General features: G+C 49.5%; 1 protein-coding gene across 1 annotated transcript; it reads left to right on the forward strand.

Annotated features, from left to right (window-relative positions):
• The first annotated feature begins 861 nt into the window (after positions 1–861).
• On the forward strand, positions 862–27,165 carry FAM53B (family with sequence similarity 53 member B). The gene is given in 5 exon segments (XM_018078527.2): positions 862–1,061; positions 4,157–4,208; positions 12,011–12,735; positions 26,218–26,288; positions 26,290–27,165. Coding segments are annotated over 5 exon segments (1,173 nt in total). The 5' UTR covers positions 862–992; the 3' UTR covers positions 26,546–27,165.
• The last annotated feature ends 268 nt before the right edge of the window (positions 27,166–27,433 follow it).

Consider the following 27,433-nt stretch of genomic DNA (forward strand, 5'->3'; position numbering starts at 1 on the left):
GCAAAACGGGATTAGAGGAGTGATTTGGGGAAAATGCTGATTTCGATAATCAGATTAGAATTGCAATCTGTCTGCTTTTACACAGCAGTCAGTCTGTCAGAGAGGATGCCAGGAGATGAGGCAGGGCTCTTGGTCAGGGCTGGGCAGTGCTGTATGAGCCTGTCTTTATACTCAGCTTTATAGACACACCCTGTTGTTCAGCCTTTAGCTTTTTCTACCTAAAACTACCTAAGAAATAGGTTAAGGGTCAAGAGGCATGGTGTGGCTCTTAGGATTTCAGGGCAGGGAGCTCTCTCCTTCCTTGCAGGTTACTCTTTGTCTTGTTTTTTCCTTAAAGGGCTCTTCAGAGGTTGGGAATTGGGAAGTAACTGGTGTGGGATGGGGGCATCCAGGGGATTTAACAGCCTTAATGATGATGGAGAGGCTTTTTCTTCTGGATGTCTGCTCCCAGCTGGTGTGATGGCAAGGGCTTCTGTGAGATCAACTCCAGGGCTTTAATGAGCCCTTCTTTCAAAGTCTTAGTATCTTCAATATAGGGGATATGAATTCCCTTTCTAAATGGAGAATTCAGTGAAACTTCGTTTATTTGGCTGAAATACGTGTGTCCCTTGTGTGCTTCCCACAGCTCCTGCAAGTGCCCATCCCATTAAATGCCTCTGTGCTGATGGGGTGCAGAGGGACACCAACAACGTTTTAAGAGCCTAAAATAAGCACTCCTCAGGACTGACTGCCACCAGTGTGTTTTTTGGGCAGTGCTTGCCCCTTGCCCAGTGCATCCACCCTCCAGGCAAGTCCCTCAAGGCTGTTGCTCTCTCTCTCTGTGTGCAGGGAGTTTTCCACGCTCCGAGGCTGTCCCTGTGCATCCCCCGAGGAGCCGGCGGGGCCCAGCCTTTCCCGGGGGAACATGGACTGAAAGAGAAGCTTTGGCAGACCCCAGCTGCCAGCACCCTTCACCTGGACCCTGATGGACTCTGAGGCAGGACTGCATTACCATGGTGATGATCTTAACCAAAACTCGGGAAAACAAAGGTGCTGACTCCGTAACATGCAGGACTGAGCTGGTAAGATTTGTGAATTCTGTGTTCAAAACTATTATACTGCTGAGAACTTTGCTGTAGCTTTATAATAATTTTTTTCTGTGCTGCAGAGCTGGATCTTTAGGTGGTTTGTAGCACTGATTTCTACCAAGCTGCATTAATATCCAAGGAGCAGGTGATTAGTAAATGATTGGAGTGCTGTGGCTTTTGCATATGTAGATTTCAATAAGCATGCAGTGGGATAAACAGTAGGAAAAAAACAAATCAATGCTGTGAATAACACAGGTGAGAAGATGCTTTCCCAACAGCGAACAGATGTTCATCATTAATAGGAGGACGAGCAAGTGGGGAGCAGGATTAAGTGGGAGATGGCAAAGGGCAGCGCTGTGGTACTTTTAATTTCACTGGGAGCCTGGAGAGATGCAAATCCAATCACACTGAAGGAGCAGGCAACAACAAAAACCCAAATGAGGGGCAACAAAGAGACTAAAGGATGGGTGAACAAGGCTGTAGGGCTCAACATACCTAGGGTGGGGCAAATAGGGGGCAACACCTCTGGAGGCAGGATCAGAGCAAATGGGGGTCAGGAGTGGGGCAGGAGGAAGAGGTGCAGGGTGATGGAGAGACATCTGAGAGAGCCCAGAGCAAGGCTGGTTGTGGACACTTGTTCCTCTGTCCTCCTGGAGAGATGGTCATGGTCTGAGAAGAAATTAGACCGAAGGGCAGGGTGCACTGAGAGTCTCAGATAAGGACATGCAGGAACACAGCAGGAAGCATCTGGCAGGATTAGCCATAAATGGGCATTTTGAACCTAAAAGAAATATAAATGCCTCAGTTTGCTGAGGATGACAAGCTGTCCAGCTGGGCTCCCCGAGCAGCTAGCACAGTGTGCCGGGGAAGGCAGTCTGTCCTGGCAGTGAACAGCAGAGGAGAAGGTGAGCAAGCCAGGGGCAGTGTTTAATCTTGCCTTAAAAGGGTGACATTTTGGAAGGATTTTGATATATTAAAAGACTATCCTTGTTCTAGTGTTAGCTCCTGCTGGGAAGGCAGCATCTCCTGTGGCTGCTGCTCAGGGTGGTGAGGGGGGAGCATGAGAATCTGATGCTGGTTGTATCCCAGGAGGTGTGTGGGCAGGGGAACTGGCTGCAGAGAGGCAGATGAGAGTTCCTTCCCTACAAGAAGGGGTGGGTGCTTGTGCTGTCTGATGGCAGACAGCAGAGATGCAGAGCTGGGACACGAAGCTCTGCCCTCCCGTGTTTGCCAAGCGCTTCCCGCAGCTCTGGGGCTGGGTGGGTACTGCAGTGATGGTCCTGGGTACACAGCTGGAGTTGCTGGTTTGCCCAAGCTGTTAAATTGTGGCAGACTAATGCAGGAAGGCTGATCCACTGAAGAAAGCAAGAGTTTTTCCGTTGGCTCTGTGGGCAAGGCCAAAAAGCAAAACTGAAAGGAAATAAATGTCCGAGCAATGGGGCAATAACCCCTGCCAGCAGCCAGTGGGCTCATTTGGCTCAGTGCCCGATTTGGTATAAGCACAAAATCCTTACAAAATGGTAATTATACTCAATATGGGACACATGTTGTATTCTTCTCCCTCCTGTATTTGCAGACAGTGGCTGGTCTCTGAGGCTGGCACACAAATGTGCTCTGGCACAGCCACTGCCTTCTCTGGGACTTGTCCCACTTCCACCTTTGCTCCACTTTGGCCACTCTTTGGAGACAGCTGCCTGTCCTCTCTAACCCCTGATTAATTCTACCTGCCACTTCCTAAAGTGGGGCTTGGCAGATAGAAAAGTGGCACATGCTCCAAAGAAGGTGACTGACTGTTATTTCCCTTCACCACATCTAACACCCCATAGTTGCTTTCTGCCTTCACATCCCTCTATATTCAATATTTACAGCATTCTGTATATGAAGTGGGATCCTTTATTGGATTGCTCTGTACAGACAGGTGCCATCATTTGGTACACTATTATGATGATGATGATGATGATGATCCTCATCATGCACTGGAGACACTGGCACAGGTTGCCCAGAGAAGCTGTGGCTGCCCCATCCCTGGAAGTGTCCAAGTCCAGGTCGGACGGGGCTTGGAGCAACCTGGGATAGTGGAAGGTCCTGCCCATGGCAGGGGGTTGGAACTAAATGGTCTTTAAGCTCCCTTCCATTCTGTGATTCCATGGTTATGAGAGCAGGCAACGTGTAAAACCTGGATCAGGAGAGGAGGTGTGAATGCAGTGGCCTGACGCCAGATAAAACACAATTATGGCAGCGCAGATGAACGTGGAGGCCGTGCTGGTGCTCCCCTCAGATGATGTAAAGCCTCGGTCAGATGGCGTGGTGTTGCCAGGGTAGACACTTCAGAAGCCAGAATATGGATATTTTTAGGGGTAATAAAAGAACAATTAGTGCGAAAGTGTGTTTTTGCAGGCATAGCTGAAATGGCATGCAGCTGCAGATGACATATTGATTTATTATATGTAAAACCATCCATGCTCATTTTTAGAAGTCTGATGGTGTCTCTTATGCTGTCAAGAGGAAAATTCTTGGGGAAAGAAAAAAGAGTGTAAAAAGCAACTGGGATTATTTTGTACCCATATAGTGGCACTTTTCCCTATTTTTAGTGCAAATCAGCACAATCCAAGTGCAGACTCCCCAGAAATGCTGAGGTGAGACCGCCTTGCCTTAGAAACACATTATATGTTTAAAAAAACTAAATGGCTGCTTTGTACCTAGACAGGGGGGCCTTAATGGGCTTGGATGTGGTTCAGATACCACTGCTGCTGCTTTCTTGCCTAATCCAGAATTACCACTAAGCTGCAGCTCCCACTTTCCGGTGTTTTGGGTCCCGGGAGTGGGGACCTCTCTGCAGCTATTCCCATGGGTAAGGACTAACTGCAGGACCCATGATCTGCAAGCTCAGGCCTTGACAACGACTCTGCACAGCGTTCAATTAAGTTTGATTTTGTTGAGGGAAGGTGAGTGGGTCTGTCTCCTGGTCCTGTCAAAGCCAGACTGTGGCAGGCTCCCAAGGCTCTCCTCTCTGCTTTGCCGAGGCAGGGAGGTTTCTGGTGCCCAGGTCGAGTCTGCGAGAAGTGAATAGTTTTTCTGGTTGTTTGCAGCACACTCCAAAGATGAGTCAAGGACCTACCCTCTTCTCTTGTGGCGTGATGGGTAAGTAACAGAAACTTCTGTCTGTATTTACTCCACCTCTGCTCCCGCTTCCTCATAGCGATGGGCGGGAAGATGTCCTGACTAGCTGGATGTCTCCAGAAAGCACTGCCCTGCAGACTCTGGGGTGGGCACCCTGTCCCACCCCACCACCCACTGGTGGTGGCCATCACGCCTGTGCCACTCTGCTCCCCAGAGCTGCCCTGTTGCCATTGCTGAGGGAGTTGCTTGTCTCCTTTCCCCTCCCCTTTGATATATTTGCTTATTTTTAGAGTAACTCATACAGAGAGATTATAAACATTTGGGGTCTGAGGTTGCCTTTGAGTACCCAGCCCATGACCGTGGCTCTTGAATGTTTGCACGATGCAAGTAATAAATAACACTATTATCACCAAAATGTTCCACCACTTGGCACAAAGTGTTTGGACAGACCTCAAACAGCAAAGGAAAATGACTTACTTTTGCCGTTGGCAGTAACCACGATACAGGATGTTTGATGCCTTTTATGTTGAGCTTGCTATCAATTTTTATGCTGAACAGCCACCAAAATTGATGGAGGATTTGTGCCTTGGTTGATGATCCTGAAAACTGATAGTGCCAGAGGATGTGCTGTTAGGTTTAGCTCTTTGGCGTTCGTAGCGGGGAGCCAGACACTGGGCGAGGTCTCAAAACCCAATTAAAATTGTAGGTCAGGTTTGAGCCAAGCTACTTGCTGTGAAAGCCAATACTTTACAAAGAGGCTGCCCCTTCTCTTCATGGACACAACTCTCATTAGTGTTAATGAGAGCCGGGCTCATGCATTGACAGGAGATGTCTCCCAAGCTCTCTGATAGCTCCGGTCAGTTGGGGGTGCAGGGGAGATGGAGAGCATTTGGGTTCTTTTTTCAGATGAAAATCACAAGCATCAAAGTCAAGAAAGGGTAGAGACAGCCTGTTCCCTTTCTCCGGCCTGCCAAACATGAATGAGGAACAAAGGACCCAAATCAGATGGTTTTGTCTTGCGCTGTGGCACTGGCAGGCTCTTCAACAGATATGTTGAGTCTCTGCCTAATTGAAAAGCAGTTTGTCTTTAAGAGCTTCTACAAAGCCTTCTGCATCTTCCTGGCGCTGTGATGGTCTTCTGTGTCTGCCAAATCATCCTCTTTCTGAGGGAACTGAATGTCACCTCCTTGACCTCAGCTTGCCCTGTAATGGTCTTCACCATGCCAGTCAAGAGGAGCCCGTTTCTCTCCAACATGAAAGGCCATTAGTCGGCTTGGGTTTAGTTTCAGGCATCTTTCCTGAGTGTTCTTGATGCCTCCAAACATGAGCCATGATCACAGACTAATCCAGTATCAAAACTTGCTTGATTTCTTAAATAAGCCCCATGGTTATTACAGCACCAAATGCAAAACTGGGGCAATATTTCAGGCCAAAGGGCCAAGTCCCTGTTGGTGGAAAACACTGAGATAAATAAACATAGTGAAGTTTGGACTGGTAGCACAGCCAACGGGAGGCTGAGACTCATAGTCTCATGTAAGATGCTGGGGGTTTGGAGGGAGGTTGGCTGAATTTTCTGGGGTTTTAACCAGAAGAGGCTGAGGATCTTAGAACAGGGTCTTCCTGGTGCTTTTGGGGTGGGGACAGCTTTGGACAGAAAGGCAGCTCATATCTGGTCCTGGTGACCAGGGGGCAGCAGGGCAGAGGGAAGCACACGCTCTGCCAGGGAGGGCATCATCTGAACCCTGGAGTTCCCTTGTAAGGTACTAAACGCCACAAGAATTTGAAAAAGGATTATTGGTTGTAATAGAACTCAATGTATTGAGTAAACATTATTAAAGACTTGATATTAGATGATGCAATGTTAGATCCACTTCTCAAGGTGACCTAAATAATCTTTTGATTTTTAAGATTTATGAGAAATAGCCCTGCTGGTGTGATGAAGTAATTACTAAAAAGATTGGGTTATCTTTATATAGTCCTTTGCCTGGAGAAACATTAAAGGTGAAATGCCTAAAGGTATAAATTCAATAATTTCTGTTTTCCCTTCTCCTTGGTGGGTCCTTGAAACATCAGGGAGGGTAAGAATTGTCCTTTTTCCCCTTTCATTCCCCAGCTGTCTCCATTGCGTGTTCACAGTGAATATATCGATGACTCTGCTAGAGAAAGAAGGTGACATATTAGAAAGTTGGGGCATTAGGGTGGGGAGGCCCTGGCACAGGTTGCCCAGAGAAGCTGTGGCTGCCCCATCCCTGGAATTGTTCAAGGCCAAGTTGGATGAGGCTTGGAGCAACCTGGGCTAGTGGGAGGTGTCCCTGTCTGTGGCAGGGGGTGGAACTGGTTGGTCTTCAAGGTCTCTTCCAACCCAAACCATTCTGCAATTCTACTATTTTTGACTTCCTATAGTGAAATTTTTCTGTCTTTGCATGAATGACAGAAGAAAATTTACAATGTCTTAACAAGGCATTGGCAGCATTGACTGACTTTTCCCTGGAAGATATGTAAGAAGCACTCAGCCTCCAAGTTGGTAGCACCAGAGGTTGCACTAGTCCAGTCATGTATCACAGAATCACTGACTGGTTTGGGTTGGAAGGGACCTTAAAGACCATCTCATTCCATCCCCCCCTGCCACGGGCAGGGACACCTTCTACTAGACCAGGTGTCTCCAAACCCTGTCCAACCTGGCCTTGTAAGGGGAGCTCAGTGGGCGTGTGCTGACAGCTGTGGCCTCCTGTTTTCTGTGTAAGCAAGAAATTATCTTTGAGGTGAGCTGCAGGCAGGGTTTTATTAAGGCTGTGACAAGGTGCTTGCTCATGCAGTCGCTGTGGCTGCAGGATCAGAGTCCTAGAGTGGCATCACGTGCACAGGCCTGGTTGTAAAAGGGAGGAGGATGGGTTTGAACCCATTGGGGACAGATCCTTAATACATCTGCTGTGAAGTGCTCTTCAAAGTAACCATCATTTCCTTTTTCCCTGGGAGAGCACACTCAGAATTTGTCCTTGCAGGGCACTGTGGCAGAGTGGGGTGATGGATGAAGCACACAGGTCAGCTTGTCTGTCCTTTGGGACTCTTCTCCACCAGCACCATTTGGCAACACCATCGTTCCAAGTGTGCCAGGGGTTGCAGCCTTGGGTTCACTGTTGCACACCCCTCACTTGGAAGTGGTTTTTCACCCTGTGTGGGCGACAGAAGAAAGCCAAGAAAACAGAAGAAAAGCCAACTCATGGAATCCTTAGGGCTGGAAAAGTCCTCCAAGATCAAATCCAACCTTTGAACCCCTTCATGGAGATGATGCCCCTTAGTTGCATCCTGAAAGCACTTGCTGGGCTTGCATGTCTCCTGTTGCTGAACCAGGCTTTCCTGGAATTTTGGGGTATTTTTTTGGAAAGGCCTTCAGTGCAGAGCAGCATCTTGATGCATGTTCAAGCACAGGCAACCCACAAAGAGAAAAAGCCACACAAGGAATTCTGGTGAGGTGTAGCTGGAGCGGGGAGACCTCACCAGAGAATTACATTGAAGAACAGGGCACGTTTTGCCATCGAGGTGGGGAATTTCCCTCCCCCATGCAGGCTGTTGGCATGAGCAACCTGCAGCCCACAGGTGTGTTTATTCTCCAGAGTAGATTTTGGGGCCGTTGTTTTCATTTCCCATTGAAGCACAGTCTGTGCATCATATTTTCCTCTTATTTCTGCACTGGGAAGGCTCTATGGCACTGCCATCAGCTAATTACAGCCATTAAATGTGTTCCACATTTAGAAATTATCTCTTGAACGTAAACAGGGGGCAGTGGAAAATGTAGGCTGCCTTTCCACCGTGCATGGGGATTGTGAGACCAAAATCCAACCTGAACAGCATGTGAAAAAAGGGAATTGGATGCACACCTGTGTGGAGAGAAATGTTTGGGTTAAGATCCAAACAGAATTTATCTGCCAAAAAGGATAAGAAAAATTGATTGAAACCCCTAATTGCTTTACAAGTTGCTGTAATAAATTATGTATTAATGTAAATTATTTCACGGGAAAAGAACGTAGAGGAGACTTGAGCAGAAGGATCATGCATTATGTATAAAAAAGAACTGTAAAAATATTATAGCAGCACATTTGTGTCGCTGTAGTTAAAGTTGTGTCAGCGTTTTGGTTTTACACCCTTCTCTGTGGTTATGAGAGTGGTCATTAAAATTTACTTGGTGTCACCAGAGGAGCATTTAAAAAGCCTGGGGCTGTCCTGGAGCTGCAAAGTGCCCGACGTGTCCATGAGCTGCTCCTGCAAAACCTGGAGCTCAGCATTTGGAAGCCTGGCTGCGATGCTCTGAGGATGGATCCTGCTCTCTGTGGGGGCTGTGTGGAGGACAACACTCATCTCCTTGATTTCGGGATGTGACTCGAGCCCACGAGTGCCTCGTGCCCCGGACCCCTGGCTTCGTTTGTTGCGGTGCAGGTTGCATGAGAGAACAGGTGGCTGTTGCTGAGGTGTTAGTGTTTGCTTTTGCAGTTTTAAGTCAAAATCCAGAAGTAAGGTGCTGTTTCATCCAAGGACACTAACAGCCAAGAAGGACCTGTTTAAGCGGGGGGGAGTCCCTTGAATCACACTTACACTGTGCTCTGGTTGCCCCGTCATTTTCCAATAGGCAAAGGAGAGTTTCCCAGTGAAACATCTCACTTGCAAATCAAGGGATTCTTATGGTGGGTTTTATCCTGGAACAAATTACTGCCTCAGGGTAAACCAGGCTGAGGTTTGTAATTTAAGAAAATTAATACATGTTTAACTGCAGTAGAATTAATGGCTCCAGTGCAATTATTGTTATCAGCGTGCGCAGGATGGGAATCTTACTCTTAAAAATTTGAGCAGAAAACCAGCTGCTTTTCCTCAATAAGGCTTTCCAGAGTTCTTTAATTACACCTTCAGCCCTCAGATTACCCAATTTTCAAACTCTTTCAGTGAAACCTGCTTTCTGTTTGCACTGAAAACCCATTTTCTGGAATATTTGCCACTTTGGGACTGGTCAGTGATGTCCATGGGACTGGGGGGGCCAGGCTGTGCCAGCTCTCATGGTGCAAGGGGAAAAGCAAATTACCCCAAACTGGGGGCTGGGGACAGTGGTGCTATTACCATTTTCTTTACAAGGTTTGGAAGATTTATAGCTGTTTGTGCTGAAGCAGGGGTGAAAGAGGAAGGTGTCCCGTATCCTCCTCACCAAGGCCCTTTGTACAGTCTCCGGCCAGAGGATCGTGGCAGCTTGCCATGAAAAATCGGCTTCTATTTCTGTTTCTTTTGTCTGCTGACCTGACCTAAGAAACCTCTCAGCTGGCAGCATAATACAGAGGAAAAATAATAAAGATCTAAACATAGATGAAGTTGTTTAGCACACATTTCTCACTTTTCATTGTGTTTATTAAAATGAGGAGAGCAGCAGTTGAAATGCCATGCGGTTACTGCGGGCAGAGCCAGGCTGTTTGTGGCTGGAGCTGGAGGCAGGGAGAAATGGGAAAGTTGGCCAAGAGTGGTGTAAGGGGCCCCAAATCTGACCTCCTGACTTGAAACCTTTGTTGAAAGCACTCCCTACCGCTGCATCTTCCCTACCAGGCTGGTACCTGCAGCTGCGGGCTGGGTACGGCTTTGAATTCATCCTTCGGTTGCCTGAGTGGAAATACCCAAAAACCCCCCAAAAATATTGCATGGCTCAGATACAATCATGTGAAACTTGGCAGTGACGGTTGGCTGGCACGGTTGGCCTCTGTTTGCAGCAGCCGACGACAAAAACAGGCACCGGTGAAAGTCTGTTGGGTGATGACTTTTTTCCATTGCAGCAGCCGGCGGGGTTGTCCTACCATGGTTTTCCTGTTGAGCGTCAGTGGTGTATCTGCAGAGAGCCCTGTCCGCCTGAGCAGCCCGGGCAGGGCAGCCCAGCCTTGGCAGTGCTTTGCTTTCTTCTTTTGTTGTCAGCGGGACGTGTGTGGGAATGAGATCATCATCCTTGATCCTCTCTTTGGCATGGTCATTGGTGGGAAGCTGGGGAAGGGGCTGGAGCACCAGGAGCGGCTGAGGGAGCTGGGGGGGGTTCAGCCTGGAGAAAAGGAGGTTCAAGGGGGACCTTCTCACTCTCAATAATTAACTGAAACGAGGGTGTAGCCAAGTGGAGGTCGGTCTCATCTCCCAGGTAACAAGTGACAGAACAAGAAGAAACACCCTCATGTTGCACCAGGGAAGGTATAGATTGGATATTAGGGAAAATTTCTTCATGGAAAGGGTTGTCCAGGGCATTGGTGGAGTCCTCATCCCTGGAGGGATTTAAAAGCCATGTAGATGTGGCACTTGGGGCCACTTGGTGCCCTTGGCAGTGATGGGGGAATGGTTGGGCTAAATGACCTTGGAGAGCTTTTCCAACCTAAACAATTCTGTGTTTCTATGATTCTATTCTATGATTCTATGATTTCTGAATACAGCTGTAACCATGTTTGCAGTCTTCCTCCATGAAGCTGCCTGCAGCCCTATACATCTCAGCCTGCAGACTTTGGAGGTCCAGGTTTCTTGGAGCTTTACCCAGGCACTGCAAAACCCACCTGATGAAAGGAATATCTTTATGCTGACCCTGAAACCATGCAACAGGTCACCACCATCTTTTGCTGTGCTGCACTGAAAGATATTAATAAAGCCAAATTTGCATGAGGAACAAATTCCCCTGTAAATAGGATGAATGAAATAGAGAGGAATAAATAAATAAGTCTATGTATGAGAGGAATAAAATAAGTGGGGTTTTTTAAATGGTGACCCTATTAAGCAGTTTGTTCCTTTAAATAAATGCTCAGCCTTTTGTTTCTTAGAGAAATGCAAACAATTGGCTGTGCTAGGTACACCTGGGATCTTTAAGGCAACCCCAAAGGGATGCTAAACCCAGGTTGCAGCAGCAGAGTAGGAGAGTGTGGGTAGCCAGTGTCCATAGCACCTTCCTGCTCCATGGGGTAACTGGACAGGGGGGCACCTGGGTCAGAGCACCCAGGTGACCAGAGATTTTGAGGAATGAAGGGAAGATGGATGATAAGCCTCAAAACAGGGACCTAAGAACAACTTCTTGCATGGCTTCTGTTTTGACACTGTCTTGGGCTCAGTTTGGGAGAGGTGCTCAGAGCCTTAGTGGGGATAAGTTGGTTTCGTTGGAGCAACACTGTTTTAGCAGTGGATGAGAGCAGGACAGCTCGATGGGTCTTGGGGTGGCTTTTGGTTTCTTGTAGGCTCTGGTGACCTTGTTGGGGTTTCTGTGCTACGCCAGGCAGATAGGCAGATCAGTGCCCATTGGGACACCCCCCTTTCTATTAGGACCATCCCAACACCTCTCTCGTCTCCTTTCTGGTGTTTTGTCCTCCAGGGTCTATCTTGCCCCAGGTTTGTACTCTTCACTTCCAGTTTTCTGTGAACCTTTCGGGCAGTTATTGGTTGTGGAAGCCAGGACAAACCGCCCACATCTGAGACGTGATTTAGCACAGAGACAACCAATGGCCACACCATTTTATACTGCTGAATTCCCCTCAGCCAGTGAAATCTGGAATATCCAAAGCCATGTTTTCATCTTCTTCTAGCAGTTTTGCTCCTGCTGGGATTGTCACTTTGTCTCTCTCTCCACCTACACTGTACAACCTGCTCTGCTGGCAGTTCAGAAAACCATATTCCAAGAGTTAATTAATTTGTACTGGAAAACGTCCCATATGCTACTCTTTTGTTTATGGACATAGAAGAGCGAAATGCAGAATTAATTAACGCTAATGCCTGTGCGTGTGTGTTGTTTGTTTTTTTGTTTTTTGTTTTTTTTTTTTTCCTCCTTTCTGAACCAGAAAATGACAGATGGAGAGATCTCAGCAGGAAGTGTCCACTTCAGCTCGAGCAGCCGGGCGCCAGCATCTGGGACTGCTTGTCGGACAAGGGCGAGGAGGGCCCTCGCTGGCCCAGGGAGGGGACCAGCACCTGCTCTGTCACCAACCTGATCAAGGACCTGAGCCTCAGTGACCCCCACGGCAACGCCTCGGCCCCCCCCAGCAAGCGCCAGTGCCGCTCGCTCTCCTTTTCCGACGAGATGTCGGGCTGCGGGACCTCGTGGAGACCCCTGGGCTCGAAGGTGTGGACGCCGGTGGAGAAGCGCCGGTGCTACAGCGGGGGCAGCGTGCAGCGCTACTCCAACGGCTTCGCCACCATGCAGAGGAGCTCCAGCTTCAGCCTGCCCTCGCGCTCCAACCCACTCTGCGCCGAGCATCCCGCCCTCGGCGGACGGATGGGGTGCCAGCCCAGGAAAACGGCTGCTGGCGGGCACGGGGGAGAGCGGGTGGACATCCAGAGGTCCCTGTCCTGCTCGCATGACCGCTTCTCCTGCTCGGAGTACGGCCCGCCCTCGGCCAGCAGCACGCCCGCCTCCACGCCGGAGCTGGGCCGCCGTGCCGGGGGGCTCTCCCGGAGCCGCTCCCAGCCCTGCGTCCTCAACGACAAAAAGGTGGGAGTCAAGCGGCGGAGACCAGAGGAGGTGCAGGAGCAACGGCCCTCGCTGGACCTCGCCAAGATGACCCAGGTAAGAGGCGGCGGGGCCGTCCCTGCGAGGGGGCTCGGCAGCGAGGGGACATAAAGAGCTGTTCTCTGCTTTGCTAAAGAGCTTTTAGCATCCTCCAAGGTGGGTCTGTGGCACACAGAGTAACGCAGGGGTTACAGGGAAAGACATCCTTCTGTCCGAGCAGAATATCCATTCCCTTCCAAATGGACTTCTTTCCTGCATTTCTGTTCTACACTGATTTTTGCACAACCAGTCCACCATGTCGTTGTTTCCTGCTGGCACAGGTTTCAAGCAGGAATATGTTAAACCCCACAGTTTTGAGTTCAGGTGAGAGGAGTCCTGGGCCTGCCATGGCGAGATGAAGGCAGCACCCCAAGGCACCCAGCCCTGGCTCCATCAGGAGCTTAATTCTTACTGCTACGGGCTTTACTTGCTCCTAGCCTCTGTAATTTTCCACTCTGGAGATGTTATCATGTTTCATTTTCAGTTCCAAACACAGAGCACAACCTCCCTCTTCAATCTGCCATGCAGAGCCAGATAACAGATCTGAAGCACAAATCAGGGAGCGTTTTGCTCCTGGGTCTTCTCCCTGCAGGACCAAATGACTGGGCTCTAGTGAGAAACAGAGCAAGAGGCTGCATCAAAGGACAGCATGAGCAACGTTTCCATTTCACACTCATAAGGTTTCTTTTCCTGCAGTTTTATGACTTGACATTTCCCACATAGGTAATTTATAGTCATGAAGCCAGTGATACCACCAGCTCTGTGTAGGATGGAGATAACAGGGGTGTGAAAACCCCAGGGCTCCCACTGTGGCAGCAGGGGCACCCTGGCCACCTCCCGGGGTGAGCTGTCACCTTCTGCTGGCCAGAAAACTTCCCTCACGATATGTGGTTGCCTTCTGTGCTTCATTCCAGAGTCAACTGTGACGGGAGCATCTGCCCTGATGCTTTTTTTTAGGGCCAGCAAAGCCTGTCTGGTGCAAGGCATCCCCTTGTTGTTTGCAGGAAAACTGCTGGGAGCAATTCAGCAGGTGGGATGGAGAAACAGCTGGGAAATACCCAGTGGTTGACATCCACTGCTGTGTGTGCATTTTCTCCTTACAAAAACATGATATTTTATGGTCTTTCAAGAACATGATATTTTATGGTCTTTCAAGAGCATGATATTTTATGGTCTTTCGTGCCTGGCAGAGCAGAGGGTGTTTGAAGGAGTGCAGTGGTGTTGGAGCAAGAGATAAGCTTTTCCTACTCCAGAGGAGCTTAGAGGATAAAAAGGGCAAGGGAATCCTGCATTTGGGTCATAGCAGGGGGATAACACAAGGATTGCTCTTGTCTTTTGATAAATCACAGCAACAACATTTAATATGCTAAACTTCTTTTATTAGATAATAAGCTGGATGGGCAGTAAAAACCACTTACAAGTGTTACTGTATTTTACTAGCCACAGGGTGGAATAGCACAACTGTCCCCTCCTAATTCCCTCTGTACAAGAAGGCACATGTCGTTTCGCCTCCTTGGAAGTGTCCAAGGCCAGGTTGGATGGGGCTTGGAGCAACCTGGTCTAGTGGAAGCTGTCCCTGCCCATGGCAGCAGGGTGGAATGAGATGATCTTTCATGTCTCTTCCAACCCAAACCATTCTGTGGTTCTCTGGTATGGACAGGGGAGAAGGAGAGTGTCCAGACTCTGGCTGGGCACTGACCTTCCCTGCCCTCTGAAGATGATGTGGGGCAAAGCCAGTTTCTCCAGCCCATCAGTCCAGAGGGACAGTTTGTTGGCTAGGAAACAAAGGTCTTGGTCAGGGATATCTTGCAAGTCAGCAGGAGCTTCCCTTTCCCTGCAGTGGATTCTGGGCCCAGGCACACATTTATAATTTGGACAGCCTCTGACATGGGCAGGTGATCCAAGGATGACAAAAATCTAATCACTTGTACGTCCAAAAGCAGCTCAGTCCATGTTCCTGGAAAACCTTCATCTTGAGGAATAGCTGTGTTTTCTCTGGCTGCTGTCCTCCACACTTTGGATATATCAAAATATCCAAAGTGAGAAAGCAATGCCTGAGCACTCGGCGTTGCTCAGCATTGGGGTGGTTCATCCTCTGCAAGAAACGACACAGGGAAAGGGTCTGGAAGCTCCACACTGCAAGAGATGAGTGCTGTAGGAGCAGAGAAGGGATTGCCTGGAGCAGCATCTCCCCCAGTGTCAGTGGGCACCCCCCTTCCCACCCCCTCCTTTCCCGCTGATCCAGGCTGGGTGGCTGGTGCCGAATGCCCGGCGGTTGCTACAACCAACAACCAACAACAGTGTCACTAAGGAACTCCACCACTGGGATCCAGTCCAAGCAGGTCCCACGGAGTATTCTCAGTTTCCAGACAGGAAACCCAGCCGGGCTCGGGTGCCCTGGCGGTGGGTGAATCCCCAAGGCACGGATGTGCTGCTGGGTTTGGGGCAGCAGGGCTGGAGCAGAGAGGGAAGAAAGCAAGGCCGGGAGCTGTGCAAGGGCCAGGGTTTTCAGAGCTGTTGGGTTGTGGAAAGCAGCGCTGGCAGGCTGCTCCCCGCGTGGGAGGACTGGCACAGAGGGACGAGCACGATGAGGCAAGTCATGGTGAGCATTCTTGCCTTTGGTGGGGCACGGTCAGAGCCCTCCCCGGCACGGGAATGCCGGGAAAACCAACTAATTCCTCATGCAGGAGACAGGGATAAGTGTGCTCAAGAAAACCCTGCAGTTTTGGGGACCTTCCCAGGCTGCTTTTAATGTGTCCACTCCAGGAGACTGGAAAGTTGGGTGATTTCAGAGAAAGAGCTGAAATAATGGCAAGGTGTCTGCATGGCTGCACTGCCTTGTGTGCAATGGTCTTCAGGATCCAAAGCAAAGGAAAACCAAAATGTCCAGATCATTCTCTTTACAGATGGGAAACTGAGGCACAGGGCATGCCATGAATTCCCTGCGTGCTAAAAGCAGAGCTGGGGACTGAGCCCTGGGGTGCTGGGTGCTGGATCAGCATCTGGCTCTGGCATGGGATCGGTTAATTTTCTGCTTGTGCTGGTGACCACATGTGTTTATAGGCCTCAAACCCCGTACCATAATCAAAATAAAAATAATTTGACCTGAAAGAAATGTTTTCTTCATACCAGGAGGGATATTTAGGCCAGGCAGGAGGGAAGGGAGCCGCTCCTGGAAGCAATTACATGGCCACATAACTGGGCTAATTAAGAAAGAGACCTAAATGTTAAAGTTAAGCTGGGAGGGAAAATAGTTGGGAAAACATTGCCTTTAATTCCTCAGAATCCTGGTTGTGTCTTTTCTGTCTGCAATTCCCATAGCTCAGAGAGGGGAGGTGAGCCCACATCCCTCCCCTTATTACTTACTCATGTGGCACCAAACCAGGCAGGCTTCAACTTCAGGCAGAAACCAAACCATGAACATGGTTGTCATTGAAATAGCAACAATTTTTAAAAGCCACAGCACCACAGCAATCCTTCTGCTCTTTTTAAATGCATGCCAACACTCTGCTTTGTGCCTCTTTTCTTCTGAACTGGGTATGAACCTGGCAGGTCACACTCAGGTGCGTGTGTGATGGTGATGTGTCATTTAATTATCCCATGTCTGGAGGCAGGTGAGGTGTGAAGAAGCTGGTTTCTCTTCGTCACCCCAATCAAGGAGAGTTTGGGTGCCTGGCCTGCAATCTCTGACCTCCTTAACATGAGGACATCAGCCATCCTCCCATTTCAGTGTAGGGCTTGGGCTTCTTTTCCAATCTCAGCTTTTATTCCCTCTTTCCACATAAAGCACAAGCCCAAAGAGGACAACATCCCACCTCCGAGATCCTGGCAGTTGCCCTGACAGCGTGTTAATTAATCTCCTTACAGCAAGCTCTCCTTCCTAGACACAGTGCTCTCCGTCTCACAGCTCCAGGGACCATGTCTGTACCAGCAGGCTGTGATCAGAAATGTCTGGAATCAGGTTTTTCCACCAGTTGGGAGGTTTCTCAAAGACCTGGCTTTCTTTTCCTGATGTGGGTGCACCTAAAATATACAAGAGATGAGAAATGTCGCAAAGGTGATGGGAGGTGGCTTAGACCCCACGTGTTCTTCAGGCTGAGCTGATTTTGACAGGAATGGGTGGTTTCAGCCTTTGCAAGGCACAAGGAAAAGCATCTCAGGGTACTAGGTGATAAAAACAGATTTTCTAAAATAAAAGCAAACTCTGCCTGGGATGCTGCGTGGCAGAGAGACCCCCTCGTACTTTTCCTCTCCCATGATCTGGTGCAATTCCTCTCCAAAGGGACTTGATATCTCCCACCTCCACATCTGCTACTTTGTGGCATCTCCGTGTCAACGTTTCCCGGGATCCGGGGTGCCGTGTGCTGAAACGCCTCGTGGCAGCGCAAACACTGGCTTTGGTGGCTTGTCTGAGTCATCTCCGGGAAGCCGAGCCATGGGCCGGCCCTGATGTTGGCGTGTGCTGGCTGAGCAGATTGTGTTCCTTCACACAGGCTCCCGGGAGCTGCACGGGAGACACAACATGTCTGTCACACCGGCGGCCGCCCGGAATGGGAGTTTGGAATCGTCCCCGGCTGCGGCGACGCGAGCCCGCGCTATCTCTTCCCCATTCTGCTTCCTGCCTTCTAAAATTTTGATGGGATCGTCACTGAGAGATTTTAATTTGTGTTAACACAGTTCTAAACACAGCTGTCCTTTATACAGGTTTGCTTTTCAAATGGACCATTTATATTTTTATATATAGAGAGAGAAATGTATGTATTTAGGGTTCAAGGCCTGGTTGGACAGGGCTTGGAGCAACCTGGTCTAGTGGAAGGTGTCCCTGCCCATGGCAGCAGGTTGGAACTCGATAGATTTAGGATCCCTTCCAAACAAACCATTCTATTTTTCTATGATATATCTATATCTATAAACATAGATATATAGATATAGATATTTGTTCAACCCCAACCATGTTCCCTCCAACACTAACCCCAAACAGGAGTAGCCCTGGCTGGAAATGGAGGATGGTCTTGCAGTGTTTGAGAATACAACTTTCCATGAAAAGAAAGGCAGAAAACATCTCTGTGGAATGTAAAGCATAGCACTACTGGCAGTAATTGCCAGACGTGGGGAGATATATTGGCTCCTCCCAGCTGTAAGTGCCCTGCTTGGGATCTGTATGCTGGTAGTAAATGAAGATTTAGGGATGGCACTTGTGCCCCATTTCTGATGGCACTACAAGGTTTTGGCTTCTCTGTGAGCCTTCGAAAGCAGTTGCAATTTGAAGAGCTACATCTCGTAACAAATACTGTACTACTGGTCTTTTCCTCCTGAGTTTTCTCTGTATCTATTTAATTTTCTACAGAGGTTGTACCCATGAACACCAAGAACTCCCAGGCAACTGGCAAAGTACTTCTCCTCTGCGAAGCTCTGTATTATATAATGTCTTATAGTATATAGAACAGAAAGTTGCTTTAGAATAAATAAGGCAATTAAAATACAATATTCCCCTGCATCTCCTTGGGTTATGGAGAGCATCCCGTGGTTATGAGTTCACCGTAAATAGATTCGTCCCTGTGGTGGGCTGTGAGGGATGGATGGATGGGTGGATGGACGGATGGATGGATGGATGGATGAGAGGGTGCTGGCAGCAGTGGACGCCAGCTGAGGACGTGGTGAGGATGAAGCACTGGGTGTGCCTGATAAGGATGAGTTGTAGGGAAGACTTTGTGCCTGACAGACGCCTGTTGTGGGAAGGGCACCGGCTACAATGGGACTATTCACGTTGCTCGCTGGCTGTCGTGGACAGACAGAGCCATTCACAGGGTGACCTCACTGTCCTGCAGGGAACACGTGCCTTCACAGGATGGAGTCACCAGGAATCACAGGAGCATCCCCCTGAAATGAAGATGTGTGGTGCTTGTGATTTTCGGGATTAAAATCAGCTCCAGTCTGGGCTGGAGATCCAGAGGATCTCCACACACAGTGGAGCGTGTAATGCTCACAATGGTTGGGAGCCTGGCTGGCCACCCCCCTTGTTCTCCCTTCCAAACTGAGGAATAAGGACAGTTTCCATGAGGATCTGTGCATGAAGGAGCTCATACACTCCCAAAGCTGAGGTCTTGACACTGAGTGGGAAGAAGTTTAAACTGCAGGATGGAAAAAGGGGGCTCTGAGCATCCAGCACTTTCCTTGAGGGGTAAAATTCTCTACATTTTCACCTAAGAAGACTTTTTGTTTAAATCTTGGCACCTTTCAGGCTTGCTGGCAGGGCAGGAGGGGTGACAGTGATCTTGGTTGGCGTCAGCACCCACTTGAGCCGGTGACAAATATTGCCAAATGTAGTGATAGGCGAAAAACTGGAGGTTTTAAATTCCAGACGTATCCCAGGAAATAGTTTGCTATTGATGTAACTTTTGAGACAGATTCCAGCTTCCAAGCCCCAGTGTTTTTTAAATAAACAGGAACGAGAGTCTCCAAAGGTCAGTTTGTGGCCTGGTGGGAAAAAGCCTTTGGTTCAGGATCAAAAGGATCTGACTTGGTTCAGAGGGCAGAGAGGACCTCGAAGGCTGGCTGGTTTTAACTCTGGCCAGACTGTTGCACATGCTGCCATCTTTTCATTGCCCTGGTATTTTTTTACTTAAATACACAAGTAGCTGAAAAAACTTAACTCAGTATTGGAAGTTCATAATGATGTTTGCTCCTGGCACAAACTGTTCATGGGTTTGTCCCCTCTCTACACCTTTGACAAACAGTTCTTCACAGTTACTGAAGTATAGCAAACCTTGCCTCAGCTGGTGTCCATTGAGAGAGTGTAGATCAATCTGTACTTGCTGAGGTTGCTGCTGGTGCAAGCCCATGTTGCTGACATAGAACCATAGAACCACGTAATGGTCTGGGGGGGAAGGGATCTTAAAGATCCAGTCCCACCCCCTGCCATGGGCAGGGACACCTTCCACTAGCCCAGGTTGCTCCAAGCCCTGTCCAACCTGGCCTTGGCCACTTCCAGGGATGGGGCAGCCACAGCTTCTCTGGGCAACCTGTGCCAGGGCCTCCCCACCCTCACAATTTCCACCTAATATCCCATCTAACCCTGCTCTCTGACAGTCTGAAGCCATTCTCCCTTGTCCTGTAGCTCCATGCCCTTGTCAAAAGTCCCTTTCCTGCTCTCTTGTAGCCCATTTAGATACTGGAAGGTTCTCTAAGGTCTCTCCCAGTTCCATCCCATTCCATCCCCTGTTCCTGGCTGCATCTCCTGCTCCCAGTTCTATCCCACCATGAGTTCCAAGGATGTGGGCTTGGATGTTGCACTGTCGTTTGCACTCACATGGGAGGACAGGGTTGGGAACACAAACAAAGCTTGACAGTGTCTGTCCCAATCACAGACAAAACCCAATTGTATCCCAAGGATGCACATCTGATTCACCACATGCTGTTTAACCCTCCAGCCCCCGGGCTCATACACTGTGTGACCCTGAAGAACAGCTTTTAGAAATCACAGAGACTCATCCTTGAAGGAGTTGGTGTGCTCCAAAGTGGCATTTTGGCTCAAAAAAGCCAAAAGTAATTTTTTATGCTGGTTTAAAAAAAAAAACACACACACAAAACCCAGTACTCCAGGAGATTTCCAGGCTCGCTGCTCCCCCCCAAAGCTCAGGTGGATGGGGTGGTGGCAGGATTTGCAGATGATGGTTGGGTTTTTCTCCCCTCAAAGATGCTTCATTGATCACATCTTCTGCCGGAGGATTTTGGAGGCATTCAAAGGCTGGAGCAGGGTGCAGATTTTGGATCCATGGCTAAGCCCAGTGCAGTTCTGGGAATGGCTCTTCTGGGCACAGGGAATTGTGGCTGTGACCTCCCAGGCAGCTGGTGAGTTTGCAGAAAATATATTTTCAAAGCAAAGTTTCAGTAGTGATGATCAGAGCAGTTATTTGGGAACCTCTTGCCTTGCAAAACTCTTATCAAGGTGTCTCAGGAACACAAAGCATTTCAGGTTCTAAATAAATAATAAATAATAATAAAAATAGATAGATAGATAGATAGATAGGTAGATAAATAAATAAGGGCATTTCATTTTTCCTTTCAAGAGAAAAGCACTTAGAGTCAGCCCAAAGTGGAGACTGTGTCAGAAAAGTGAGGTGTATTTTGGGTCTGCACTGGATTTGCAGGATACCAGGTCCTGGATGTGGCAGTGGGTGCAGGTGCCCTGGGAGCATGGACAGGTACATGACTCCAGATTCCTCACTCTCCTTGCATTTTTAATCCAACCTGACATTAATTTAATACCTGGGGAAAAGCAGGCAGCCTCTATCACCTGAAATCAGTCGCTGCAGGCTAAGCCTGCCCTGGATGTGTTGTGGGAGGCAATGCTGGCACAGGAATTATTTGGGATTAGGTGCCCCCCTGCACCTTCTGCCTTGTGTTTGATGTCCCAGGTTTACATACCACAGTACCTCCTTTCCATAAACTCTGGGTTTATAGTCATCTACAACATTATTTCATCCCTTTACTTGCTGATAGTCCTTTTTTGGTGCTGCTGCAACAGTGACATGAAGTTTGGTTATGATTTTGCCATCTCCGGGGATGAGCCAGGTTCAGGGTCACCCTTGCTCATTCCAGAACCACTCCACTTAAATCCATGGCAGTGCAACAGCATCATCAGCAGAGAATCCTGGGCCTGCTACCACCATCCCCCCTGTGCTCTCAGTAGCATCAAGTGTGTTGGCATTGGGGCCCTGCACTGCTCCAGGGATGCCCTGCCACAGCCTCTTGGGATGCAGAGGAGAAGGCAGGGAGGCTGTGAAAGGCTGGGAAGGGCAACTTGGAAATAAATGCTCAGTGATCACTCATGGGGTTGGCTGAGCAAATGATAACCTGTCTGAGCAAATGGATTTCTCCAGCTCATAGCAAAGGGTTCAGTGTCTGTTAGGGAAAATATTTGTTCTAGGCAGGAAATGAGGATTTCCTCCAATTATTATTGTGAATAGGAATGGGCTGGGAGGCTGCACTGGGACTGAGTCCCCACGTGTGGGATGCTGAGAGATGTTGCACACGGGTGGGACAGTTGAGTCCTGCAGTGTTCCCTGCTCTCTGATTCCATGCGTTTCTGTGTCTGCTGTATTCCTCCAGATTTCTGGGATTCATTCTCCAATATCTCCCTGGGGCTCTGTAGCACCAGAAAGATTCCTGTTGATGGGTCACATAACAGCTTTTTCTTTTGCACTTCTGGAATCTCCCTGAACATCCTCACTGTCACTGGGGCAGCTACAGATCTCCAAAGACAAGATCAAATCCATGAGTAAAACCAAATTATCTCCACAGGCTCCAAAGGCAATGTCAATACTAATGACAATACTAAAGCTTCTTTCTTGCTCTTTTTTTTGTTTATTTAATACTGTGGTGTGAAGTGACTTGGTAGGATAATAGATATTTCAGAGCCTGCTCGTGAAAACTGTTTTTCACACCAAACAGAATAAAAGCAAAATTATCTGCTAAAGCTGCAGATTTTCAATGCACCAAATAAGCACTGCTGCCTGTTATTGCAAAATGAGGACTGGACCTGAGTAAATATTGTTCTTTAGTGGATGAGAAGGTAAGAGCTGGGAAGGCAGATATAGAAAACCAGGGCAGGATTGTGGTACCCACCGTGAGCAGGGCAGGGAGCCATCCCCTCTGTACTGGGGCTGCTGCTGCAGGCACGTTCTGCAGCACCTCAGCCTGATGAAGGAAGGTGCCTATGAATTACTCAATGCCTCCATAGATAAAATTTAAAAATTAAATAAAACAGTGGATGAGTCTGAGCTCCCTGACGTGGCAACACCACGTATAACCCAGCTCTGCTCTGCACCAGGCACACGGGCTCCGTTTGCTTTTCACACACCCCATCACTGCCTCCTGTGTTTTCCTTCCTCAGGTATTTCAGTCGTTTCTTTCCCAACACCTCATCATTCTGAGGCTCCTTCTGAGGGAGGACAGGGTATGTGTAAGACCCCTGACCTCCTCCCGATGGCAATGTTGATCTTGGAAGCTGCACGTGGCAGCGGTCACCGGTGCTCCTGGGGGGAAGGCAGCTGTGTCTCCCTCTTTTTGGGGAGTCCAAACTGCAGCAAGTGAGGTCCTGGTGAGACCTCTCTGGGGCTTCAGTGAGCTCATAATGTGCTTGGTCAGAGCACAGCCCCAGTGCCTGTGCTGCAGCCTGGACTTGTTGGCAAAACTGCTGAGATGCTTTTTGGTTATAAAGGGAGAGTTGGTTATTGGAGCCTCAAGACTGAGCCATTCCTGCTGCTGCTCCCTTTTCATCTCCCTCCCCTTCCCACTCACTGGGAAACCAGCCTGGGGATGAAGTTGGAGAAGATGCTGGGTGCCTTAAGAGCAGTGGAGAGCACTGAACCTGAGTGATGTGTGTGTGTGTGTGTGCATGGCCCGAATCACACCAGCTCCTATTATGAAGTTCTACAGAGCTTCAAAACCAAAGGAAACTCATTTTCCAGTCTCATTTTCCACTCTCCAGCACCTGACCCTCCTCCTTGGCAGCAGAGATGAGCGTTTTCCCTGGCACAAATGCCAGGTAGGATTTACTGTGATGCAAACGACCAAAGCATTTATATATAATGATATAAAGATAACAACGCAGGCTGAAAGTGTTTTACAGGAGAAGTTTGCCTCGGAGAGTGATTTAAAGCTGGGCCAGGCAGAGAATCCCCCAGTGGAGGTGACACTGTTGGCTCGGGAGGGCTGGCAGAGGCACATCATTCCCGCATGGAGCAGCACCGCTCGCCGCCCGCTTCCCCCCTTCCCTTCTGGCACCGGGTTATTTTCAGCTTTCTGAAGCAACTGTAGCCCAGTGAGCTAACAGGAGGTGATGACAGCTTGGGAGGTAGGGCTGGTGGTGCTGACAGCTTGGAGCGTTACACCTTTCCCGGGAAAATTGCGGCAATCACCTGGCAGGGTGGAAGAGAAGAAAGGTGTTTTGAGCAATAGCCGTGATCGCCACAGGGATCACAGTCCTGCTGATACTTACTCTGGTAGATCCACCGTGTTTGCAGGGATGGGTTTCAGGGAAAAGCTCACAGCTGGCTGTTTTACCAAGGGAAGAGTCACATGAAGGAATTTTGCTAGGGATTCCTTCAGCTTGCTTGCTGTCAGGGCTGCAGCCACCAGCCCCTGTCCCTGATGGAGACACGTGTTCAAAGATAGGGAAAACCTGTGGAAAAAGATGGATATAGGAGGTGAGTCGGCTCCTGTGGCCCTCCCAGATTGTAGCCTTGGTCCCTGCACAGCATGGAGCATCACGAGACCCTGTGGGATGGAGACATAGCTAGAGTTTGGGAACCAGCATGCGAGAAGGGCTTTGCTCTGGAACACCCTGCAGCTCATTCCAGAGGCCAAGCATTTGTTATTTGTATTTTTAAATGATTTTTCAGGTCCTTGCATTAGAAATATCTCATTTTTTTCCCCTCTCCCTGAGGGACTGCCCAGCATGCTGGATTGCAGCAGCTTCGGGGAGAGTTGGGGGAAGAAAAACCAGCACCTCAAATGGTCAAAAATGGGTCATTGTGGTTGGCAAAGGGGGTTTGGGTGTAAGTTACATTACAGATGCTCTCTGGGTGAAGTCAGGATGGCCAGAAATCTCCCAAAAGCCACCTGTGTCAGATCCAGGAGGGCATCTGGATTCCCGTGGTTTCCCTGAGACCAGCAGCATTTGAGGTGCCTGCTACCCCTTTCTGTCTGGCAGTGAAGGCCAAGGTTGTGGGGGGGCTCGGAGGGGGCCCAGGGCTGCCTGCCATGGGGAACAAGTGCTGCATTGTGCCACCAAACCTGCTCCTTGGCTGATGTCAGTACAGGGGTTTGACTGCCCAGTTTTGCCAGCTCAGCACTTCAGCACGTGCTAAATTCACCCAATAAATAAAAAATGAGTACAGAACTCCTGATGGGCTGAGAACAGACGCCGCATTGACGGTGGTGGCTGATCCACCGCGGCTCCACAGCCAGCTCACGGAATGCTGGCTTGGTGATCGCCATCCTGGGGGGACTCTTCTCATCCAGCTGCTGGGAAGGTAAGGTGAGGGATTCTGTGGCAGCCGGTACCTATAAAAACTTGCTTTCCAAGCTGTCAGACCTGTGTCAGAGGGACCTGCACGTGGCCTTCCTCCACCAGCAGCTGCAGCAGCGCTGGGAGCACCAGGACCATCGGGAGGGGTTTTCCATCCTCTTGCAGGGAAGGCAGAAATAGGACCTGGAATAACTCAAGGCTTGGGTTGCAGCGTGTGTGGATGTGAGCAGGGAAAATGAGGCTGTTGGCTTGATTGTCTTGCCAAAGTCCCATAAAATGCAAAATTTCCCTGAAAGTCAGGTATCTTCATGGTTGTTCTCTGAGACTTGTCCAGGCTTGGAAATACTTTTCCTTTGGATGGGAAGAATGTACCATGGACCTTTTTAGTTGCTCTCCAGGCTGCATCCTCCATTATTCATCACTACAGGAATCACTCATCTCCCTCTCAGAAGCAGTGTAGAGCATCTCCCATCCTCTCAGGATGCTCTATCCCACCTGGAGCAGCTCGGCATGTCCGCACATGAGTACCAAGCCCTGGGAAGCGACAGAACCAGGAGATGAACTCAGTCAAGAAGGAGAAAAATTAACATTCCTGAAAGTGCCAGAGTTTTGTTTGTAGAAAGGATTTGCACTTCTGAGAGGGCTGTTGACTTTCAGGAGACTTAGGCTTTCCAAGTGCCTAAATCACTGTTGGAAATATGCTTGCAAATTTTTTTAAGTACTTAGAAAATATTTCTCCTATGTCCTCAGGCCTCCTCCAGTGGTAATTACAGAGTTGTCCATTAACCACAACGTGCAGATCTCTGCTTGAAGCTGTTGCATGTTCAGCACCCAGAAGACAGACCTCATGGAGAGGCATGGCTGGGATTTAAAAAAAATATGAGAAGGATGCATATTTAGAGGGCAAATGCCTATTTTTTCACACTGGCTTGGGGCTTTCAGGTATTTGAAGGTTTCATAGACTGAAGGCCATGTGAAATGTAGCTTCTCTCAGCTTGGGCAGTGGCCAACTCCTCCTGGGGCAGTGGGAACTCAGCATAAGTACCTTGGATTTATTAAGAGCTGATGTTCATTTATTTTTGGCGAGTTCTGTACTACCTTAAACGTGCAGCCAGGAGAAGTGTGGGGTGGAGATGGTCATGTAACTGATCCAGAGCATGCTGGGGGTAGTTTTGATGTCATCACCCATTACAGGGATAGAAGAGGTGCAGGACCTGCCAAGGATGGGGAGATGGGAGTTTGCAGTGTCTGCTCACCTCCTGGGGACCCGCTGGCTGCGAGTGTTTCTGCTGCTCTTCTTGCTTTCCGTTGGGATGGGAGGGCTCAGATTTGGGATGGGGCTGGAATGGGGTCGGGAGTACTCTCAGCTCACCTGGTGTAACTCCTATCCCAGCCCAGCTTCAGGACTGCCCCCGTTCCCTGTCCCCACACCTGACTCAGCTGCCTGTCTCCCCTTGCCTTTGTAGAACCGCCAGACTTTCAACAGCCTTACCTGCCTTAGCGCCCGGCGGCCGAGGAGGGCCCAGCGGCCCCCCGGCCCCCGCCTGGAGCGCAGGCCCCCGCTCCCCCGAGGTGATGCCGGGCAGGACCCCCGCCTGCACCCCGGTGCCGGAGCCGCCGCGCCCGCAGCCCGAGGACCCCCGGGCCAGCAGGGATGACCTCTCCTGCGAGGAGGAGGAGGAGGGCGGCGGGAAGGAGGAGGACAGGGTGACCTGGCGGAGCAGCGGGACAGGCGCCGAGAGCCTCTTCCAGCTGGACGGCGAGATCGACATCGAGCAGATCGAGAACAACTGAGGAGGGAGCGGGTCCTCTCGCCCCGGTGTCGGGGGGCTGCCAGCAGAGCCCTGGAGGGCTCCTCGCTGTGGTTTGCGGGGTCCTGTCACTGCTCCCCCTCCTGCCAGCTGGAGGGGACAAAGCAGCTTTGCCAAAATTTCATCAGGTATTTAGAGCAATTTGTGTGCATGCGTGTGTAAATCTTGAAATTCTTTGTAACTACTGTAGCCAGAGATCAGCCAAGTCGGAGGAAAGTGCCTGTCCGATAGGAAAACCAGGCACGGGGATTGCCAAAATCTCGCCATTAGCGAGTAAATGGCTTTTCCCAGGACAGGGTTGGAGCTGATGGAGCTGGCCATGCTCCCCTGGGTCCCACCTGTGCTAGTTGATTAAAGGGATGCACAAGGAGAAACCACCACCCCTGAGGCTGGAAAAAGTGGGGGAAAACCAGAATATTGAGATTTGCAATCCGAGCACTGGCTGGTGGCTACTGCCGGTGTGGCTGTGGCTCCTTTTCTCCCGCCACATCCCGTGCAGCCCCAGCACCCCCTCTCTCCCCGTGTCCCTGGCAGTGCCGTGAGAAGGAAATCACAAGTGAAGTCTTTTGCTTAAATTTAATAATGGCAAGAGCTGGATTTTTACTGTTTTTTTTTTTTAATATTTTTTGTTTAGTTTTCCTGATGAGGAATTAAAGGGACCCCACGCAGGGTGGTGTCCGCAGCAGTGCTTGCCGGGTGCTGCCCGGGGATGCTCAAATGCCTTTTCTTCCCTATTTTTTTAATTCTCAGCCCCCTCTCTCAACCCTGTTGGGAAACAGCCCCACTCAGGCTTGGTGCCACCCTCACTTGGGTTCCCATCACCCTGTTGGGACTGGGCTGTTTACCCATTTATCAGCAGCTGTGCCCTCTT

This window comes from Manacus vitellinus, unplaced genomic scaffold (assembly GCF_001715985.3).
Source record: "Manacus vitellinus isolate BGI_N305 unplaced genomic scaffold, ASM171598v3 scaffold_40_pilon, whole genome shotgun sequence".
Taxonomy (NCBI): domain Eukaryota; kingdom Metazoa; phylum Chordata; class Aves; order Passeriformes; family Pipridae; genus Manacus; species Manacus vitellinus.